At 37.9% G+C, this 18617-nt stretch overlaps 1 protein-coding gene across 2 annotated transcripts in view; it reads right to left on the bottom strand.

Moving 5' to 3' along the window:
- The window catches only part of MAST2 (microtubule associated serine/threonine kinase 2), a 199431-nt gene that overhangs the window by 99929 nt on the left and 80885 nt on the right, over positions 1 to 18617 (bottom strand). For both annotated transcript variants that reach the window (XM_069589227.1, XM_069589237.1), the window contains exon 4: positions 16027 to 16058. In XM_069589227.1, coding sequence (XP_069445328.1) covers positions 16027 to 16058 — 32 coding nt within the window. The remainder of the gene's footprint in view (positions 1 to 16026; positions 16059 to 18617) is intronic.

Below are 18617 nucleotides of genomic sequence, written 5' to 3'. Positions count from 1 at the left end.
TTACCTATCATTGTGTCTCTCACTGAATTCTTTTCACGATGAGACATAAATAACCTGAACTTCATGAAGTCTTGGTATTTGGTATGTGAGTATGTGATCTCAATTAGAAGACAGTGGGTTCAAGTCCCAGTCTAGGTTCTGGCTGGATTTGAGTCCTGGCCATGCAACCAAGTCCCAATTTGAGTTGCACAGTTTCATATATATTTCTCAAAATTCATCAAGCAAAACTTTTTGGGGACACCCAAACAGCTTATTTGTATGAGTTATAACTATCAATAATAACTGTACTACAAATGGAAACTGCAAGGTTTTGTATGTGTGTGTGTGTTTAGCTTAAACAACAGACATTTACTTCTCATAGTCTGGAGGCTGCGAAGTCCAAGATTAAGATGCTAGCAGATTTGAAGAATCTAATGCAGGGGACATGAGTTTGATCCCTGATTCAGGAAGATTCCACATTCCACAGAGTAACTAAGCCTGTGTGCCGCAACTATGGAAGCCTACTCACTTCTGCAACAAGAAGCCAATGCAATGAGAAGCCAGCCCACACAGCAGGTAAGACCTGGAGCAGCCAAAATAAACAAACAAAACAAAAGGATGCTAGCAGATTTGTTTGCTTGTAGGGCTCACTTCCTGAGTTATAACCAGCAGTCACCTTCTCACCGTGAGCTCATGGGAGAGAGCAAGAGAAGGGAAAGAAGGAGGAGGCTGGCAGTGGAAGTGGAGAGCCACAAGTACTCTCTGCTCTCACCCTCTTCTTATAAGGACACCCTCGGGACTTCATCTAAATCTAATTACCTCAGACACTTTAATAATGTGTTATGTACTGATTCATTTGAAGATAGCAATGATAAACACATTACATGTTAGTATCATTTTAGTATTACTATAAAATTAAATCTGATTTGACAACCCCCTAAGAACTGTCCTCAAGTAAAGTGTGAATACGTTCCAGAATATGAAGCAGAACAAAACTGGGAAAGTGATGTTTGTTTGCTGTGGCTTATAACTACCATATTATGAATCTGAAAAGCTATGAACTGGTTAAAATTTTAGCAAAGTTTGCCCAATCTGGATGGGCCAGTTTCCCTGGCTTACTGTTTATTGCTTTCACCTACCTTATTAAAGTTTATTCTTTTTTCCTGTGTAATGTGCCCAGATAGCAAATATTTTATATCATAATAAAATAGCTTCCTTTACGTTGACTTATTGTGTCCTTAATTATTTAAGAAAACAAACAAAATAAGGTTCCTCATGGAAAACCTGAGGTTATTCAAAACTGTGTTACCTTTTATTTAGTTTATTTGGCATTTTACTATTGATGAGTTTCATGGAAAAACCTGTCAAATCAGAAAAGATGCTCAGCCTTCCCTAGTTTAAATTTATACAGCTAAAATGCTATGAATATAAATATTCCAGAAACTGTATAATTATGGGAAGTTTCTAGAGATTTGTCAATGCCCTTTTATCCCATAACCTGGAGTTGGAAATGGCAACCCTCTCAGTATTCTTGCCTGGAAAACCCCATGGACAGAGAAGCTTGGTGGGCTACAGTCCATGGGGTCACAAAGAGTCAGACACAACTGAGTGACTGAGCATGCATTTATCCCATAATGTATTCCTATTTATGAGTCCTCACAGTGTTCTGCTAGATTTTAGGAAATAATAGTTTAGTTTTTGCAGTCTTAATTTCAGTTATCACATAAAATGCTTACTTGCTAAAAGCCTTACTTTTAAAATCTAAATCTAGCTTCTTCTAGGCCAATGGAATTTTATAAATGTATACCGATAACTATCTACCATTTATTACAGTCTTACTAAATCTTTTTACTTGATATCTGTAGCTTAGTCCTGGCATGTTCTCTGTCAAAAGATTATTACATATTATATATCAAGAATTTTTCCTCTGTAAAAGCTATGTTCATTCATATTTTATAAATCAGATGTAATATCCACTGTCTTCTTTGAAAAAACTACCCCCAGAGACATTTTGCTAAATTTTTTTGAGTTGATTTTATGATTCTTATTTTGTATGCTACAGAAACAACTTAATTCCCTTGTTAGTTGGATTGTTCTTGTTATAAATTCTCATCACACCATTCACATTTAAAAAACTGTCAATAATAAACTGACCACAGCTGTCACTGACCAAGAGATTTTTTTTTTCTAAGTGATGCTAGAGTTCAAGGCTTTACAATCAACTACAAGCCAAAGTCTGTGTTTTCAACAAATAATTGTTTCAGAGTTCCTTGGAAAAAGACTGTAGTAGGTATTTCAAACTATCGACACTTCAAAGAAGAGACTCTTTGGGTACAGGTTTCTGATGCCATCACTTGTGGAAAATTTTCAGACCACTGCAGTGGACTGAGTCAGAATTTCCGTAATTCAAGAAGCAGACTACTAATCTAAGATCTAGTGAAATGAAAATTAATTACACTAAGGCTGAATGAACTAATGAGGGATGACCGCAGTTTGTTTAGAATATTGTCTTAAGGTATATTTTCTGGGTATATAAGGAAGCCTACTCTTTCTTCTTAATCTATCTAAATTCTTAATAATTTGCTTTTGTAAAAGGAAACATTTCTGAATTGTATCTGATTCTCACTGATTCCAATGAGATTTGAGAAAGTCCTACTAAATTTACTTACTGAATTCCCTTAAAACATAATTGTAAAAAATGGTTATGCAACTAAGAGTTTATCTAAAATGTCATATTTGAGAATGATACTTATTTAATCATGTAAAACAGGCCACTTTTAAAGGACTATGGTTGAATTTTTTGACTCAATACATAAAAAATGCTATCAGGAAAACGGGCCTGGTTTTACAGGGTCCAGCAGGTCACTTCCTGGCAGACCCAAGACATTTTTAAGGGCTTTGAAAAAAAAGAAGAATCCACCCAAATTCATAGGTATTACAGATGAAATCTGGTGAAGAATTTCTTGAGTTTGGCTCTCTAGCCTCGAAATACAAATAACAGCGGCTTTTAAAAGTTCAATCTAAAAAATAAATAAATAAATAAAAGTTCAATCTGAGATTCTTTATAAAATTCCCAGCAAAGCAAATTTAAGAAGGCCAAACATGAAATTAACCTTATTGCTATCCCTGTGTAAAAAACTAGGCCATATTTAATGAGAACAACCTTGTTTTATGATCAGGAATAGTATATGAGACTGATTTAATCAAAAGTGAGAGAAAGACAGTGAGAAAACTTGGTGTAAGTAAAGAAAAAAAAACAGTAATAATCTTCAGATTGAAAACTATGCATTGTTTAGAGATTAAATTATTTGATTCTAGCCTTTTATTGCCTTTGTGCCATTTTACAACTCTCTAAATTACAGATAACTGACAGCAATACAAAATAGTTCCTTTCTATAGAAATGCAAATCAGCTCTGTATAGTATAGGTTCAACTGACTTTCCTTTTCCCCACAGAAGTATCCAGGTTTGTAACCACATATAAATTTATTTCAATATTTCTTTACTACATACAAATTTGCCCTTTTTTCACTTCTCTTCTGAAGTGGCCATTGCATGTGCCTGGTACTCATTATTAATAATAATAATAATATTAAATTAAATACTAATAAAATATTTAACACCTTAAGAAAACAATAGTTTCACACTTTTTTGTAATTTGTTATTATGAAACTATATTTCTCAAGATAGAAGGATAGAACATATCTTATTTTACAGTTTATTCAGTTCAGTCGCTCAGTCATATGCGACTCTTTGCAACCCCATGAATCGCAGCACGCCAGGCCTCCCTGTCCATCACCAACTTCCGGAGTTCACTCAAACTCATGTCCATTGAGTCGGTGATGCCAGCCAGCCATCTCATCCTCTGTCGTCCCCTTCTCCTCCTGCCCCCAATCCCTCCCAGCATCACAATTGCTTTACTTAAAACTCTTCTACATTTCTATCTCCATTTATATTCTTGTCCTAGGTCACATAAATGTGATCTTGACCTCATGGAGCTTACCATCTGCTATGATCTGAATTGTGTCCCCCACCCAAAATTCCTATTTTGAAGCTCTAATTCCCCAATGACTGACTGTATTTGGAGATAGGATCTTCAGGAGGTAATTACAGTTAAATGAGTTCATAAGAGTGGGGGGCCCTGATCCAATAGGCCTGGAGACCTTATAAGAAGAGGAGGAGCTCGATCCTTGATCTTTCCCTTTCTCTACACTCCCCACCCTTATACACATACACACATAGAGGAAAGGTCATGTGAGCATACAGTGAGAACAGTAAGAAAATGGCCTTTTATCTGCCAGCCAGGAAGACAGTTCTCTTTAGAAACCAACCAGGCCGGCACTGTGATCCTCCTGGACATCTAGCCTCGAGAACTATGAGAAAATAAATTTCTATTGTTTAAGCCCTCAGCCTATGGTATTTTGTTATGGCAACCCAACCAAACTAATAGATAATCCATTGAGAGATGAAAGACAAATAATTCTTCATCTATAATTTCTATGAGAACTATGAAGGAAAAGTAGAGGGTTTGATCAAAGTACATCATGGAAAACCCAACTTGGCCTAGGGACAGCAAGGTATAGACGAGATCAGAAAAGCCTTTCATAAGGAAGTGAGATGTAAGCTGAGACTAAGTAGGAGGTATAGATGAAGAAAAGATCATTCCAGGTACAGAGAACACACTGTGCAAAATTTAGAGACAAAAATAGGAACCAGATTGTACAGACAGTTTCATGGGCCATGTCAAGAGTTTCAGATGTGATCCTAAGACTATTACTCTTAACAGTAATACAAATATACACTAAATGAATTTAAATAAACATCAAATAATCAAATCTGTACTTTAAAAACCTTCTTCTGGCTATTTTATGATGGGTGCGTGTACTGGAGGGTAAGCAATGCTAGACAAAGACTAGTTAGAAGCTATAGGAGTAGCAGAGCCAACAGATTACAACAGCTTGGACTATATAGGCATACAAGCGCTTGTAGAAACGAGAAGGAATTGGCGCTATTTAGAGGTATAGTACAATATAAAGGAGCTGGAATGAGGCAGAGAAAGGTAACAAGGATAATGAAGTTTTCGATCTTGAGGAAGTGGTACCATTTAGTAAGCTAGAAAATAAGAGAGGAGTAGGTTTCTGAGAAAGACAATGATCTCGGTTTTATAAATGCTAATGCTGAGCTGACTTTGAGATATTCAAATACATTATAGTAGTTGCAAGGTCAAGAGATATAAATGTGCAAATGATCAGAATAATAACTACTTTCAACGTAAGAGTAACATACAGGTTCTCACAACTTTTCCATTTTCAGGTCTTGTGTCTATACACTTATGGCTCACTGACAAACCATGTTCATTTTTTAACAACAAAATAGCTCCTGCTGGGAAATCAGTAGTAACTATTGTGCCATTCCTTCCAATCTCTGTCAATCCCTACCTTCCCCCACTGGGAGGTAGAGAACCTATGTAAGACCATTTTCTCTATAAGCCCAATTTTAAAAAATAGACTATTAAATATAACACAAAGCTATCACTCTGGCCTTCAAAGTTATTACAGGTATCAAAATTTCCTGACTTGCAAAGTCCACAGAGAAACTAAAGCCTTATATCAGGCACTATTGACACACACAAAGGATTTACAATGTGTAGCAGGTGGTACCTCTTTTTAGCACATTCTCCTGAAGCATTCATCTAGACAAATACCATCAAGTTGCATCAGAGAGGGAAAGTACATGATACTGTTTCACATGTCAGTTTCACAGAGCTAAAGTTTGATACATCCAATCCTTGAGCCCCAGGAAGTCTTCCCTGCCCACTGACTACCATTGCAGACACCTGGCATTTACTCTTGATAGCTTATGGTGAACGATTTCGGATTTGGGATCTCCGAAGAAGAAGATTTAGCTTCGGGACCAGGGACCAGGCTTGATCACTCAAGAGCCTTTGTGTATCAGTTTTATTAAAGCATAAAAAGGGACAAAGAAAGCTTCTGACAAAGACATCAGAAGGGGCATAGAGAGTGCGCCCCCCTCACTAGTCTTAGCAAGAGAGCTATATACTTTTTCAATTGGTTATTACAGTAAATCAAAAGAATGTCTCAAGGTTGTAAAGGTCTTACCAGACCCACTCCCACAATATACATTTTTAAGATAACAGGATTAGAACTAACAATAGAAAAGGAAAGATATAGCCATTTGAATGCAGAGTTCCAAAGAATAGCAAGGTTCTTCCTTTTCTCCTTTGCCTCTCACTTCTCTTCTTTTCTCAGCTATTTGAAAGGCCTCCTCAGACAACCATTTTGCCTTTTTGCATTTCTTTTTCTTGGGGATGGTCCCTACTTGATGGTCACTTTTCTTGATCACTGCTTCCTGGACAATGTCTCAAACCTCTTTCCATAGTTCTTCAGGCACTTGGTCTGTCAGATCTAATCTCTTGAATCTATTTGTCACTTTCAAAAGTTCCAAAGAACAACAAGGATTAAAAAAAAAATCTTCCTCAGTGTCAACACAAAGAAATAGGGAAAAAGAACAGAATGGGAAAGACTAGAGATCTCTTCAAGAAAATTAGAGATAGCAAAGGAACATTTCATACAAAGGTGGGCACGATAAAGGACAGAAATGGTATGGACCTAACAGAAGCAGAAGATATTAAGAAGTTGCAAGAATGCACAGAAGAACTAACCAAAAGAGAGCTCCATGATCCAGATAACCACGATGGTGTGATCACTCTCCTAGAGCTAGATATCCTGGAATGCAAAGTGAAGTGGGCCTTAGGAAGCGTCACTATGAACAAAGCTAGCGGAGGTGATGGAGATCCAGGTGAGTTATTTCAAATCCTAAAAAATGATGCTGTGAAAGTGCTGCACTCAATACTCCAGCAAATTTGGAAAACGCAGCAGTGGCCACAGGACTGGAAAAGGTCAGTTTTCATTCCAGTCCCAAAGAAAGGCAATGCCAAAGAATGTTCAAGCCACCACACAATTGCACTCATCTCACACGCTAGCAAAGTAATGCTCAAAATTCTCCAAGCAAGACTTCAATAGTACGTGAACGGTGAACTTCCAGATGTTCAAGCTGGATTTAGAAAAGGCAGAGGAACCAGAGATCAAATTGCCAAAATCTGTCAGATCATAGAAAAGGCAAGAGAATTCCAGAAAAACATCTACTCTGCTTTATTGATTATGCCCAAAGCCTTTGACTGTATAGAGCACAACAAACTGTGGGAAATTCTGAAAGAGATAGGAATACCAGACCACCTTACCCGTCTCCTGAGAAACCTGCATGCAGGTCAAGAAGTAACAGTTAGAACCAGACATGGAACAACACACTGCTTCCAAATTGGGAATATTGTTACTTTGCTTATTTAACTTATATGCAGAGTACATGATGAGGAACGCTGGGCTGGATGAAGCACAAGCAGGAATCAAGATTGCTGAAAGAAATATCAACAACCTCAGATATGCAGATGACACCACCCTTATGGCAGAAAGCGAAGAACTAAAGAGTCTCTTGATGAGAGTGAAAGAGGAGAGTGAAAAACTGGCTTAAAGCTCATCATTCAGAAAACTAAGATCATGGCATCTGGTCCCTTCACTTCATGGAAAATAGATGGGGAAACAGTGGAAACAGTGAGAGACTTTATATTTGGGGGCTCCAAAATCACTGCAGATGGTGACTGTAGCCATGAAATTAAAAGACGCTTGGTCCTTGGAAGAAAAGCTATGACAAACCTAGAAGACATTACTTTGCCAACAAAGGTCCGTCTAGTCAAGGCTATGGTTTTTCCAGTGGTCATGTATGGATGTGAGAGGTAGACTATAAAGAAAGCTGAGAGCTGAAGAACTGATCCTTTTGAACTGTGGTGTTGGAGAAGACTCTTGAGAGTCCCTTGGATTGCAAGGAGATCCAACCAGTCCATCCTAAAGGAAATCAGTCCTGAATATTCATTGGAATGACTGATGCTGAAGCTGAAACTCCAATACTTTGGCCACCTGATGAGAAGAAATGACTCACTGGAAAAGACCCTGATGCTAGGAAAGATAGAAGGCAGAAGGAGAAGGGGATGACAGAGGATGAGATGGTTGGATGGCATCATCGACTTGATGCACATGAGTTTGAGCAAGCTCTGGGAGTTGGTGATGGACAGGGAAGCCTGGTGTGCAGCAGTCCATGGGGTCCCAAAGAGTCGGACATGACTGAGCGACTGAATTGAACTGAATTGAACAGACTTTAAGGGAAAACATATCCTTGAGTAAGATGAGTTGTTTTATTGCGCAATCATCAGCTCTGAGCTTAAAGAAAAAACATTTGTCCTTTTCTCCTCCTTGAGAACTTCAGAACCCTATCTCTTCCTCAAGAACCCCAGACCTTTCTCCTCCTCGGGGACCACAGACTTCTTATCAACCTACCTAAGAATTGACTCTCCCACTTTCATCCAATATCTGATGTCCTAGTCCACTGATCAAATGAGTAAGTCAACACTGCAAAGGTAACTATCCTCAAGGACTCAAGTTTAATAAAGGCTACCAAGAGCAACACACACTCTATGACAGGTGATGTAGCTACCTTTTCACTCCTAAGTGATAAGTTTGTTCTTATCTCTACTGACTGCTCACAGCCTCAAAGAAATAAAAACATTTCAAGAAATATAAGGACAATTACCTTGAGTTGTAATATGTATAAGAAAAGCTTAACTTTCTGGGTAACTAAAGACTAGAACACTACTGACACTGAGCTCCTAAGAATAGGGCCTAGATATTGGTGCTGATTCACAAACCAAAAAAAAAAAAATCCTATTTGATAGGAACTGCTAAGAGGGGGTTCTGCCACAGACCCAGGCAAGGGAAGTCATTCAGAGCTGTTTCCACTGAGAAAAAAGCAAAACACAATATTCCTACGGCTTGGGTAAATAAATATAAATAGCTTTAGAACTTCATTTTCTTTCAATCATTTTCCCACAGATATGTACACTATCAACAAAGCTATCAGCTCCTCTAGGTCTGATACTCTAGACTAGATTTTTTCAATGCAATAATAAAAAAAAAAATACCCCAATGGGTTTAAATATGAAATAGTTTTCTAAAAATGAAAACAATTTTACTTCAGGAAGCCACATCTAAAATAAATGATATAAGCCAGGCCAAAAGAACTTTCATAACCAACCTGTCCAAAGTCTGTATCATTGCAGGCCTGGATGTTCTCATTCCCCATCTTGGGATTTAGCTGCTTTCTTCCTATTGTGATCAAAACCAACCATGAATCACCTGTGACTTTGCTAAGGCACCCTATTGCTCGTTTAACTTGGTTTAGGATCTTACTAATTTGTTTTTCTGAAGAATTTGCTGTTTTTAACAGGTAATTATAGCCTGCTAATAATAAAAACAGTAATAAACAGCTACCACTTTTTCAAAGTATACTAATTAAACAGGCACTGCAGTAAACACTTTAACAATAACAAATAGTTGAGTGCTAAATTGAAGGTTCTATGCCATACATTTTATATGCATAATCTTTTACAAATAAAATGAGGTATTTGAGGCTGCTGGGGACAAACTGTCAACACCCTGTCTAAGGCTAATACTTCCACATGTACTTAGATGGCCTCCATTATTGCTTAATTAAGAATATTCCAGCAGTTGTTCTCTCCACTCCTGCATGAATCTCCTTGATTACTGGATAATTTCAATGACATACAAACAAGATATATCTCCTATTTATACTTTGAAAAGAGAGAAAAATACTCAACTCCATTACCTTTCCAGTTCAGTTCAGTTCAGTTCAGTTCAGTCGCTCAGTGGTGTCCGACTCTTTGCGACCCCATGAATCGCAGCAAGCAAGGCCTCCCTGTCCATCACCAACTCCCAGAGTTAACTCAAACTCACGTCCATCGAGTCCGTGATGCCATCCAGCCACCTCATCCTCTGCTGTCCCCTTTTCCTACTGCCCCCAATCCCTCCCAGCATCAGAGTCTTTTCCAATGAGTCAACTCTTCGCATGAGACGGCCAAAGTACTGGAGTTTTAGCTTTAGCATCATTCCTTCCAAAAACATCCATGACTGATCACCTTCAGAATGGACTGGTTGGATCTCCTTGCAGTCCAAGGGACTCTCAAGAGTCTCCTCCAACACCACACTTCAAAAGCATCAATTCTTCAGTGCTCAGCCTTCTTCACAGTCCAACTCTCACATCCATACATGACCACTGGAAAAACCATAGCCTTGACTAGATGGACCTTTGTTGGCAAAGTAATGTCTCTGCTTTTGAATATGCTATCTTGGTCATAACTTTTCTTCCAAGCAGTAAGCGTCTTTTAATTTCATGGCTGCAGTCACCAACTGCAGAGATTTTGGAGCCCCAAAAAATAAAGTCTGACACGGTTTCCACTGTTTCCCCATCTATTTCCCATGAAGTGATGGGACCAGATGCCATGATCTTCATTTTCTGAATGTTGAGCTTTAGCCAACTTTTTCACTCTCTTCTTTCACTTTCATCAAGAGGCTTTTTAGTTCCTCTTCACTTTCTGCCATAAGGGTGGTGTCATCTGCATATCTGAGGTTATTGATATTTCTCCTAGCAATCTTGATTCCAGCTTGTGCTTCTTCCAGCCCAGCGTTTCTCATGATGTACTCTGCATATAAGTTAAATGAGCAGGGTGACAGTATACAGCCTTGACGTATTCCTTTTCCTACTTGGAACCAGTCTGTTGTTCCATGTCCAGTTCTAACTGTTGCTTCCTGACCTGCATATAGGTTTCTCAAGAGGCAGGTTAGGTGGTCTGGTATTCCCATCTCTTTCAGAATTTTCCACAGTTTATTGTGATCCACACAGTCAAAAGCTTCAGCATAGTCAATAAAGCAGAAGTAGATGTTTTTCTGGAACTCTCTTGCTTTTTCCATGATCCATTGGATGTTGGCCATTTGACCTCTGGTTCCTCTGCCTTTTCTAAAACCAGCTTGAACATCAGGGAGTTCACGGTTCACGTGTTGCTGAAGCCTGGCTTGGAGAATTTTGAGCATTACTTTACTAGCATGTGAGATGAGTGCAATTGTGCAGTAGTTTGAGCATTCTTTGGCATTGCCTTACTTTGGGATTGGAATAAAAACTGACCTTTTCCAGTCCTGTGGCCACTGCTGAGTTTTCCAAATTTGCTGACATATTGAGTGCAGCACTTTCACAGCATCATCAACTGGAATTCCATCACCTCCACTAGCTTTGTTCATAGTGATGCTTTCTAAGGCCCACTTGACTTCACATTCCAGGATGTCTGGCTCTTGGTGAGTGATCATTACCATCGTGATTATCTTGGTCATGAAGATCTTTTTTGTACAGTTCTTCCGTGTATTCTTGCCACCTCTTCTTAATATCTTCTGCTTCTGTTAGGTCCAGACCATTTCTCTCCTTTATCGAGCCCATCTTTGCATGAAATGTTCCCTTGGTATCCCTAATTTTCTGGAAGAGATCTCTAATCTTTCCCATTCTGTTGTTCTCCTATATTTCTTTACATTGATTGCTGAAGGCTTTCTTATCTCTTCTTGCTATTCTTTGGAACTCTGCATTCAGAAGCTTATATCTTTCCTTTTCTCCTTTGCTTTTCATCTCTCTTCTTTTCACAGCTATTTGTAAGGCCTCCCCAGACAGCCATTTTGCTTTTTTGCATTTCTTTTCCATGGGGATGGTCTTGATCCCTGTCTCCTGTACAATGTCACGAACCTCAGTCCATAGTTCATCAGGCACTCTATCAGATCTAGTCCCTTAAATCTATTTCTCACTTCCACTGTATAATCATAAGGGATTTGATTTAGGTCATCACCTAATTTCTAAAATCCTCTTTTCAGCAAATCACTTTGAAATAATAGTATAGACTACCTCATCCCCCCAAATATCAGAAAAGAAATAAGAATAATTAAATGAAACTCTATATATGCTTCACTTACCTTTAACAACTGTTAACATTGATTTTTTTTCCCTCCATTCTCTTTTCCTCTCATTCGCTCCCTCTCTTGCTCTAACACATAAAGACACACACTTTTTGTTAATTAACTGAATCATTTGAAAGTCAGCTATAAACATCATAATAATTCCCCTCTCAAATACTTCCACAATTAATGACCTTGCTATAAGAACAAGGAACAACCACAAAATTGTCACACTAACAAAGTTTAATATTCGCACCTTTTCATCGAAAGCAAAGTCCGCATTCAAATTTCCTTAACTGTCCCAATAATATCCTTTAGCTATTTTTAGAAGTCGAGGATCCAACCAAAAATCAATCAAGAGCTACATTTATTCACCAGGCCTCTTTTCTCCAACAAACTAGAACACATCCTTAGTGTTTGTGGTCTTTTACAACTTCAACATTTTTGAAGAGTTCAGGCCAGCAGTTTTACAGATTATCACCTCAATTTGAGCTTTTCTGATTGCTTCTTCATACATTAGATTGAAATTAGACATTTTTTTAAAATACAAATAGTACAGAGGTAATACTGTCTCCTATTCTGTCTTGAATCCATTCAAATCAAGCTTTGGACCCACCTCTGATTAATGTCACTTGCCAAGGTCACCAATTGGGTCTTCCCTATTACTAAACTCAAAAATCAATTCTTAGTTGTCATTTTACATAGCCTTAACACTTTCTTCTGGCTTTGGAAACACCACTCTCTCTTGGTTTTATTGCAACCTCACTTGGATGTCCTTTCTCAGGCTTCTTGACTGACATATTCTCCTTGTCTCCTAATAAGTAAATGCTGAACAGGCCCAGGGCTCAGTCCTTAGATCTCTTTTTTGACTAGATTCACTAACTCAACAGGTCAGTGCTTCTCAAACTAGCTGTGATGAAGGACCAAGTGAAATTTCCATCATTTATAAATCATTGCAAAACACAACAAATACAAAATAACAGAAAAATGACCAAATGCTTGAAGGTCACAACAATGTCAAATTGTTTAAACTTCTGTACTAAAGCAGTTCATTGATCATCACCTGTCAGTTGACTACACTTAAGTAGCATTTCAGTAGTTTATCTCATTCAATCCCATAACTTAAATCATCATCTATTAATATATGCTGTCAATCCCTAACTGTATAATTCCAGATCAGATCTCATCCTTGATCCCCAGGATTCACATATGCAATCTCTTTATCAACACTCTTTCTTGAATGTCAAGCAAGCACCAAAGTTGCAATTCCTCCAAAAACCGCCATCCTGCCCATCCCAAGAGCAACAATAACAACAACAACAAATCCCTGCTCCACTCACAATATTGTCGATCTTGTCAAGTAAATGGCAACCATATGCATCTACCTACTCAGCCTTAAAACCTCACTATCAACCTCAATCTCTCTTTTTCTCATATACCAAAATTAACTATCAGCAAATATTGACAGTTCTCCTTTTATACATCCAGAATCCATTCACTTCTCACCATCTAAGCTGCTACCACCCTGGCTAAGTAGTCATCATCTTGACTGAACTTTGTAATGGTATCCTCACTTACTTTCCAGCTTTCGCTCCTGCTCTCCCCATAGTCTGAGCAACCAGTGACCTTGTTAAAACCTAAGACAACTACTCAATAACGGTGCTGGGACAACAGCTATGGACATTCAAAGGAATCAAATCGGACTCTTACCAATGCCACATATAAAAAGTAAGGTACCCTTACTTTCCTGATTTCTCTATTGAAGATGGTAAGTCACCCTCTGCCGTCTACTACACACTTGTACAAAGACATGCCCAGCTCTTTGCAGAAGAGGTACCATGGAGCTACCGTTATCTGGGAAGATGACTAAGCACAGAGTTCAGATGAACCAGTCATTTCATTTACAAGTGACGCATTTCAAGCCTAGAAATGATAGTTCCTGTTAAAACCATATATAACTTGTTAGTGGCAAAGTGTAGGTTAGTATCCATGTTTCTAAGATTCCTTCCAGAGTAAAATTCTTTCTACTCCTCTAATACTAATGATTTTTTTAAATTAAATTATTGTTCTGGTTAACTCTAAGTTCCCAAAATAGAGAAATGTATCTAATTGAAGCTTATAACCTCAGAACTTAGAACAGTGCCCAACAAACAGCAGGTATTAGTATGAATTTATTGAATGAACCACTGTTTAAATGTGAGTCAGTGTATTAAAAAGTATTTCTGGATAATTTCCATGGCGATCCAGTGGTTAGGACTCAGTACTTTCATTGTCAGAGCCTGAGTTCAATCCCCGGTCAAGGAACTAAGATCCTACAAGACACTCAGCGTGGCAATATTTAAAGGTAGTCAGAATAGGCCTCACTTTAGATACCACTAAAATAACCAAGAAATGTCTCTAAAGCTAAATTGATCTAAAATTTCCTCCAGTTTCAAACAAAAATCACTTGCACAGGATATCCTTCCTTCTCTGCAGACTATTCATTAGAGGTATACATTTCTGAAAGAAGTGACCAACCTCAGGCCTTTCATTTCACCTAACCTGAAGCAAAGGCAAAGCTCAGAGAACTTCCCAAAAAAGGAACCTAAAGAATTTAAAAAATGCCAGAAATAATAGGAAAGTCACCAAGTACAAATATTTGCTGAAGGTGATGCTGAAAAGTTACCCTCTTTCAATTATATATACCCACTCAGTGCATCGTTAAGTGCATCCATTAAGAGTCCTGGCAGCGCTCTTGCCCAGTTTTTAGAAGACTCAGGACACCTGAGAACCTAGAACTGAGATTCACTGCTAGAAATAAAGACAGAAAGGTGACTCTTGAATAATAAAATATATCCAAATTTAATCTAATATATTTATAAGAATTCTGAAAGTAACATACACTTAAACTAAAACTAAAAAATGAAGCACTATCACACATATTGCCTTTCTAATAACTATTAAAAACGAAGAAAAACAGGTATCAAAATGTTCATTCTATAGATAAAGCAACTGAGAAGATGAAGCGATTCCTCTACAGTACAAAGTTAATTAAGTGACATAGCCAAGACTGACTCCTAGGAGTTTTCTGACTCATAACTCAAGTCTCTTTATATCAAATAACAGTGAGCTTTCATAAAGCAGCCAAAAGGACTTTATAAGAATCTCAGAGGACAATTTAATCATTAGAGCATTTTTACAAAGCAAAATCCAGAAAGACAGTAACAGAAAAACCATGTGTTTCACACATTTTTAAACATATACGATATATAAAGTATACTTAATAAATATATATGAATACCGTTGTGTCCTCCTCCATAATTATGCCTCATGTATTTCTGTAAAGAAAAATTTCAAAGCCATTGTTTTAACATAGCCCTATTTCCTTACTGTTTCTCAAATTTGGTTTCTTAGCAAAATCATGGTGGGTGTGGGTGCAGGGGCAAAAAAATATAGGCTCTTGGGCCCCAACACGGAGATTTTAATTTAAATAAGTTCAGAATCAGCATTCTAACTCCTTTTTATCATTTAAATGTTTGTTTTTAATCTGCATAATAAGCATTCTAAATGATCCTGATTAGCCAAATTTGCAGTACTACCCCCAAAATAATTCCTGAGGGAAAAAGCAGGCCAACAAAATATTAGAAATTAAAATCCTGGGACAAAGATCATTAATGAATTTCCCTGGGCCCTGAAGCCAGAATGGAACAAACAGGTAAACAATAGCCCCATTCCAACCGTGATCCCAAACTTAGCTTTTGTTTGCCTCAACTTGTTGACCTCTCCCCAGTACCATTTATGCAGATGTTAAGAGCTTCAATTTTAACATTTGCAAAAAGCATGACTACTAAACTCAGTAAACTCCAGAACACAAGCATAAAAGACTGTGATGGGTATTTAAGTGGCGGCTTTCGCTCAAATGTTAGACAAAAATTGACATAGAGGAGAGGATTTGGGGTTGGGAGTGATGAGGGAGAGTGGAAGAGCTGACAAACACAGTGAGAGAAGTTGGCTGGCCCACTGGTTTCACTGGCCCAGAAAAGAGTCCACAGAAAAACAGACTCATGAATACTCTGAGTGATACTGAAAACAGTCCCCAGGAGGGATTCCTGAGCAGGAGATCATAATTGCAATCATAATCATCATCTACTTACAAGCTGCCTCTTCTTGGAAGGCTCAGCTCCTTCTGAAAAACAAATCACAAACAAAGGTTAGAGAGAAAGAAGAACCCTTCTCAGTCCTAAAAGCCTGTGCTCTATGTCCTAGAAGATTTCTAGCATCATTTTAATAATGGCAAAAACTCACTAGCTCCGAAAAATAACATTTTCCTTTGTCTCTTAAATTTAAGTGAAATAATAAAATTTAAGCAGTCTGGCTAACTATCATCTCATTCTTCCTTACTGAAGATGTTTCACAGAACACCTGCAGCAATTTCACCACTAGATGGAACCAACAGGCCACTGTAGATTCCAGGTACTCACTGGGCCAGCCACCAACTGCTGATAAATTGTGAAGGATTCATATCATTAGTTATGGGTATGAAAGGAATGAAATGGAATATTTTCTTTAATTATAAAATATTTTAAACAAATAAATTATAGAAAATAATACAATAGAGATGATGATACACACCGCTGGCATGAGAAATAACCCCTACAATAGAAGTTGGGCCCCTGTGACATGCTTTCCAAATTTACCAAGTCCCACCTCCCACTAGTCTCCACTTAACAACTATCTTAACTTTTTGTTTATCTTTTCCATATATGTCTTTATTTTTTATTATATATATCCTTAAATAATTACTAGCATTGTTTTATATATTTTTAAATTATATACTTATAACACTGCATATATTCATCAGCTGACATCAATCTACACTATAATTAGGAGACTCACCCATGTGAATATATTTCACTTTAGTTCATACAGCTATAGTACAGCGGTCCAATCTATAAATTTTTATAATATTTATTTACTGATTCTCCAGTAAATGGAAACTTAATTTTCTTTCCATGTTTTTCTTCTCCAACAAGACAATGCTCCTATAAACATACTATACATGTTTTGTCATCCACGTGTATAAAAAGTTTCTTGGTAGTATACACTTAGATGTGGCATGAACTGAGTCAGAAATTGCTCCCAAAATGATGATTTACCTTCCCCTCCAATTTACCTTCCCCTCCAATCCAAATGTTCAAGCTGGATTTAGAAAAGGCAGAGGAACCAAAGATCAAATTGCCAACATCTGACAAATCATCAAAAAAGCAAGAGAGTTCCAGAAAAACATCTTTTACTTTATTGACTATGCCAAAGCCTTGGACTGTTTGGATCACAACAATCTGTGGAAAATTCTTAAAGAGATGGGAATACCAGACCACCTTACCTGCCTCCTGAGATATCTGTATGCAGATCAAGAAGCAACAGTTAGAACTGGACATGCAACAACAGACTGGTTCCAAATTGGGAAAGGAGTATGTCAAAGCTGTATATTGTCACCCTGCTTATTTAACTTCTATGCAGAATACATCATGAAGAACGCTGGACTGGATGAAGCACAAGCTGGAATCAAGGTTGCCGGGACAAATATCAATAACCTCAGATATGCAGATGACACCACCCTTACGGCAGAAAGCAAAGAACTAAAGAGCCTCTGGATGAAAGTGAAAGAGGAAAGTGAAAAAGTTGGCTTAAAACTCAACATTCAGAAAACTAAGATCATGGCATCTGGTCCCATCACTTCATGGCAAATAGATGAGGAAACAATGGAAATAGTGACAGACTTATTTTGGGGGGCTCCAAAATCACTGCAAATGGTAACTGCAGCCATGAAATTAAAAGATGCTTGCTCCTTGGAAGAAAAGCTATGACCAACCTAGACAGCATATTAAAAAGCAGAGACATTACTTTACCAACAAAGGTCCATCTAGTCAAAGCTATGGTTTTTCCAGTAGTCACGTATGGATGTGAGAGTTGGACTATAAAGAAAACTGAGCACCGAAGAAATGATGCTTTTGAACTGTGGTGTTGGAGAAAACTCTTGAGAGTCCCTTGGACTGCAAGGAGATCCAACCAGTCCATCCTAAAGGAAATCAGTCCTGAATATTCATTGGAAGGACTGACGCTGAAGCTGAAACTCCAATACTTTTGGCCACCTGATGCAAAGAACCGACTCACTGGAAAAGACCCTGATGCTGGGAAAGATAGAAGGCAGGAGGAGAAGGGGATGACAGAGGATGAGATGGTTGGATGGCATCACCAACGCGATGGACATGAGCTTAAGTAGGCTCCGGAAGTTGATGGACAGGGAAGCGTGGTGTGCTGCAGTCCACGGGGTCACAAAGAGTCAGACACGGCTGAGCGACTGAACTGAACTGAACTGAACCAACACTTTCTAAGAGTTCTCCTTTTCAAACCTATCTCCCAAACTCCCGACACTTGAGTAAATTAAAGTGTGATGCTGGGTTATAGGATTGGTGTATGTTTAGTTTATAAGAAACTACTAGATCTTTTTCTAAAGTGATTGTATTAATACTACGTTTTACTTGTATTAACAATGTATGGGAGTTTCTATTGCTTCACATTCTAGCTAATATAGATTACCCTCACTAATAACATAAGAATTGCTCTACATTCATGCCACTTACATGATATCAGTATTTTAAATTTTAACCATTCTTGTGAGTATGTATTGGTATCTCACTGTTGGTTTAATTGACATTTTTCTGATAAGTGTTGAGCATGTCAC

The sequence above is a fragment of the Ovis canadensis genome, chromosome 1 (genome assembly GCF_042477335.2).
Source record: "Ovis canadensis isolate MfBH-ARS-UI-01 breed Bighorn chromosome 1, ARS-UI_OviCan_v2, whole genome shotgun sequence".
NCBI classification, from domain to species: Eukaryota; Metazoa; Chordata; class Mammalia; order Artiodactyla; family Bovidae; genus Ovis; species Ovis canadensis.
This window is presented reverse-complemented; position numbering and strand designations above follow the sequence as displayed.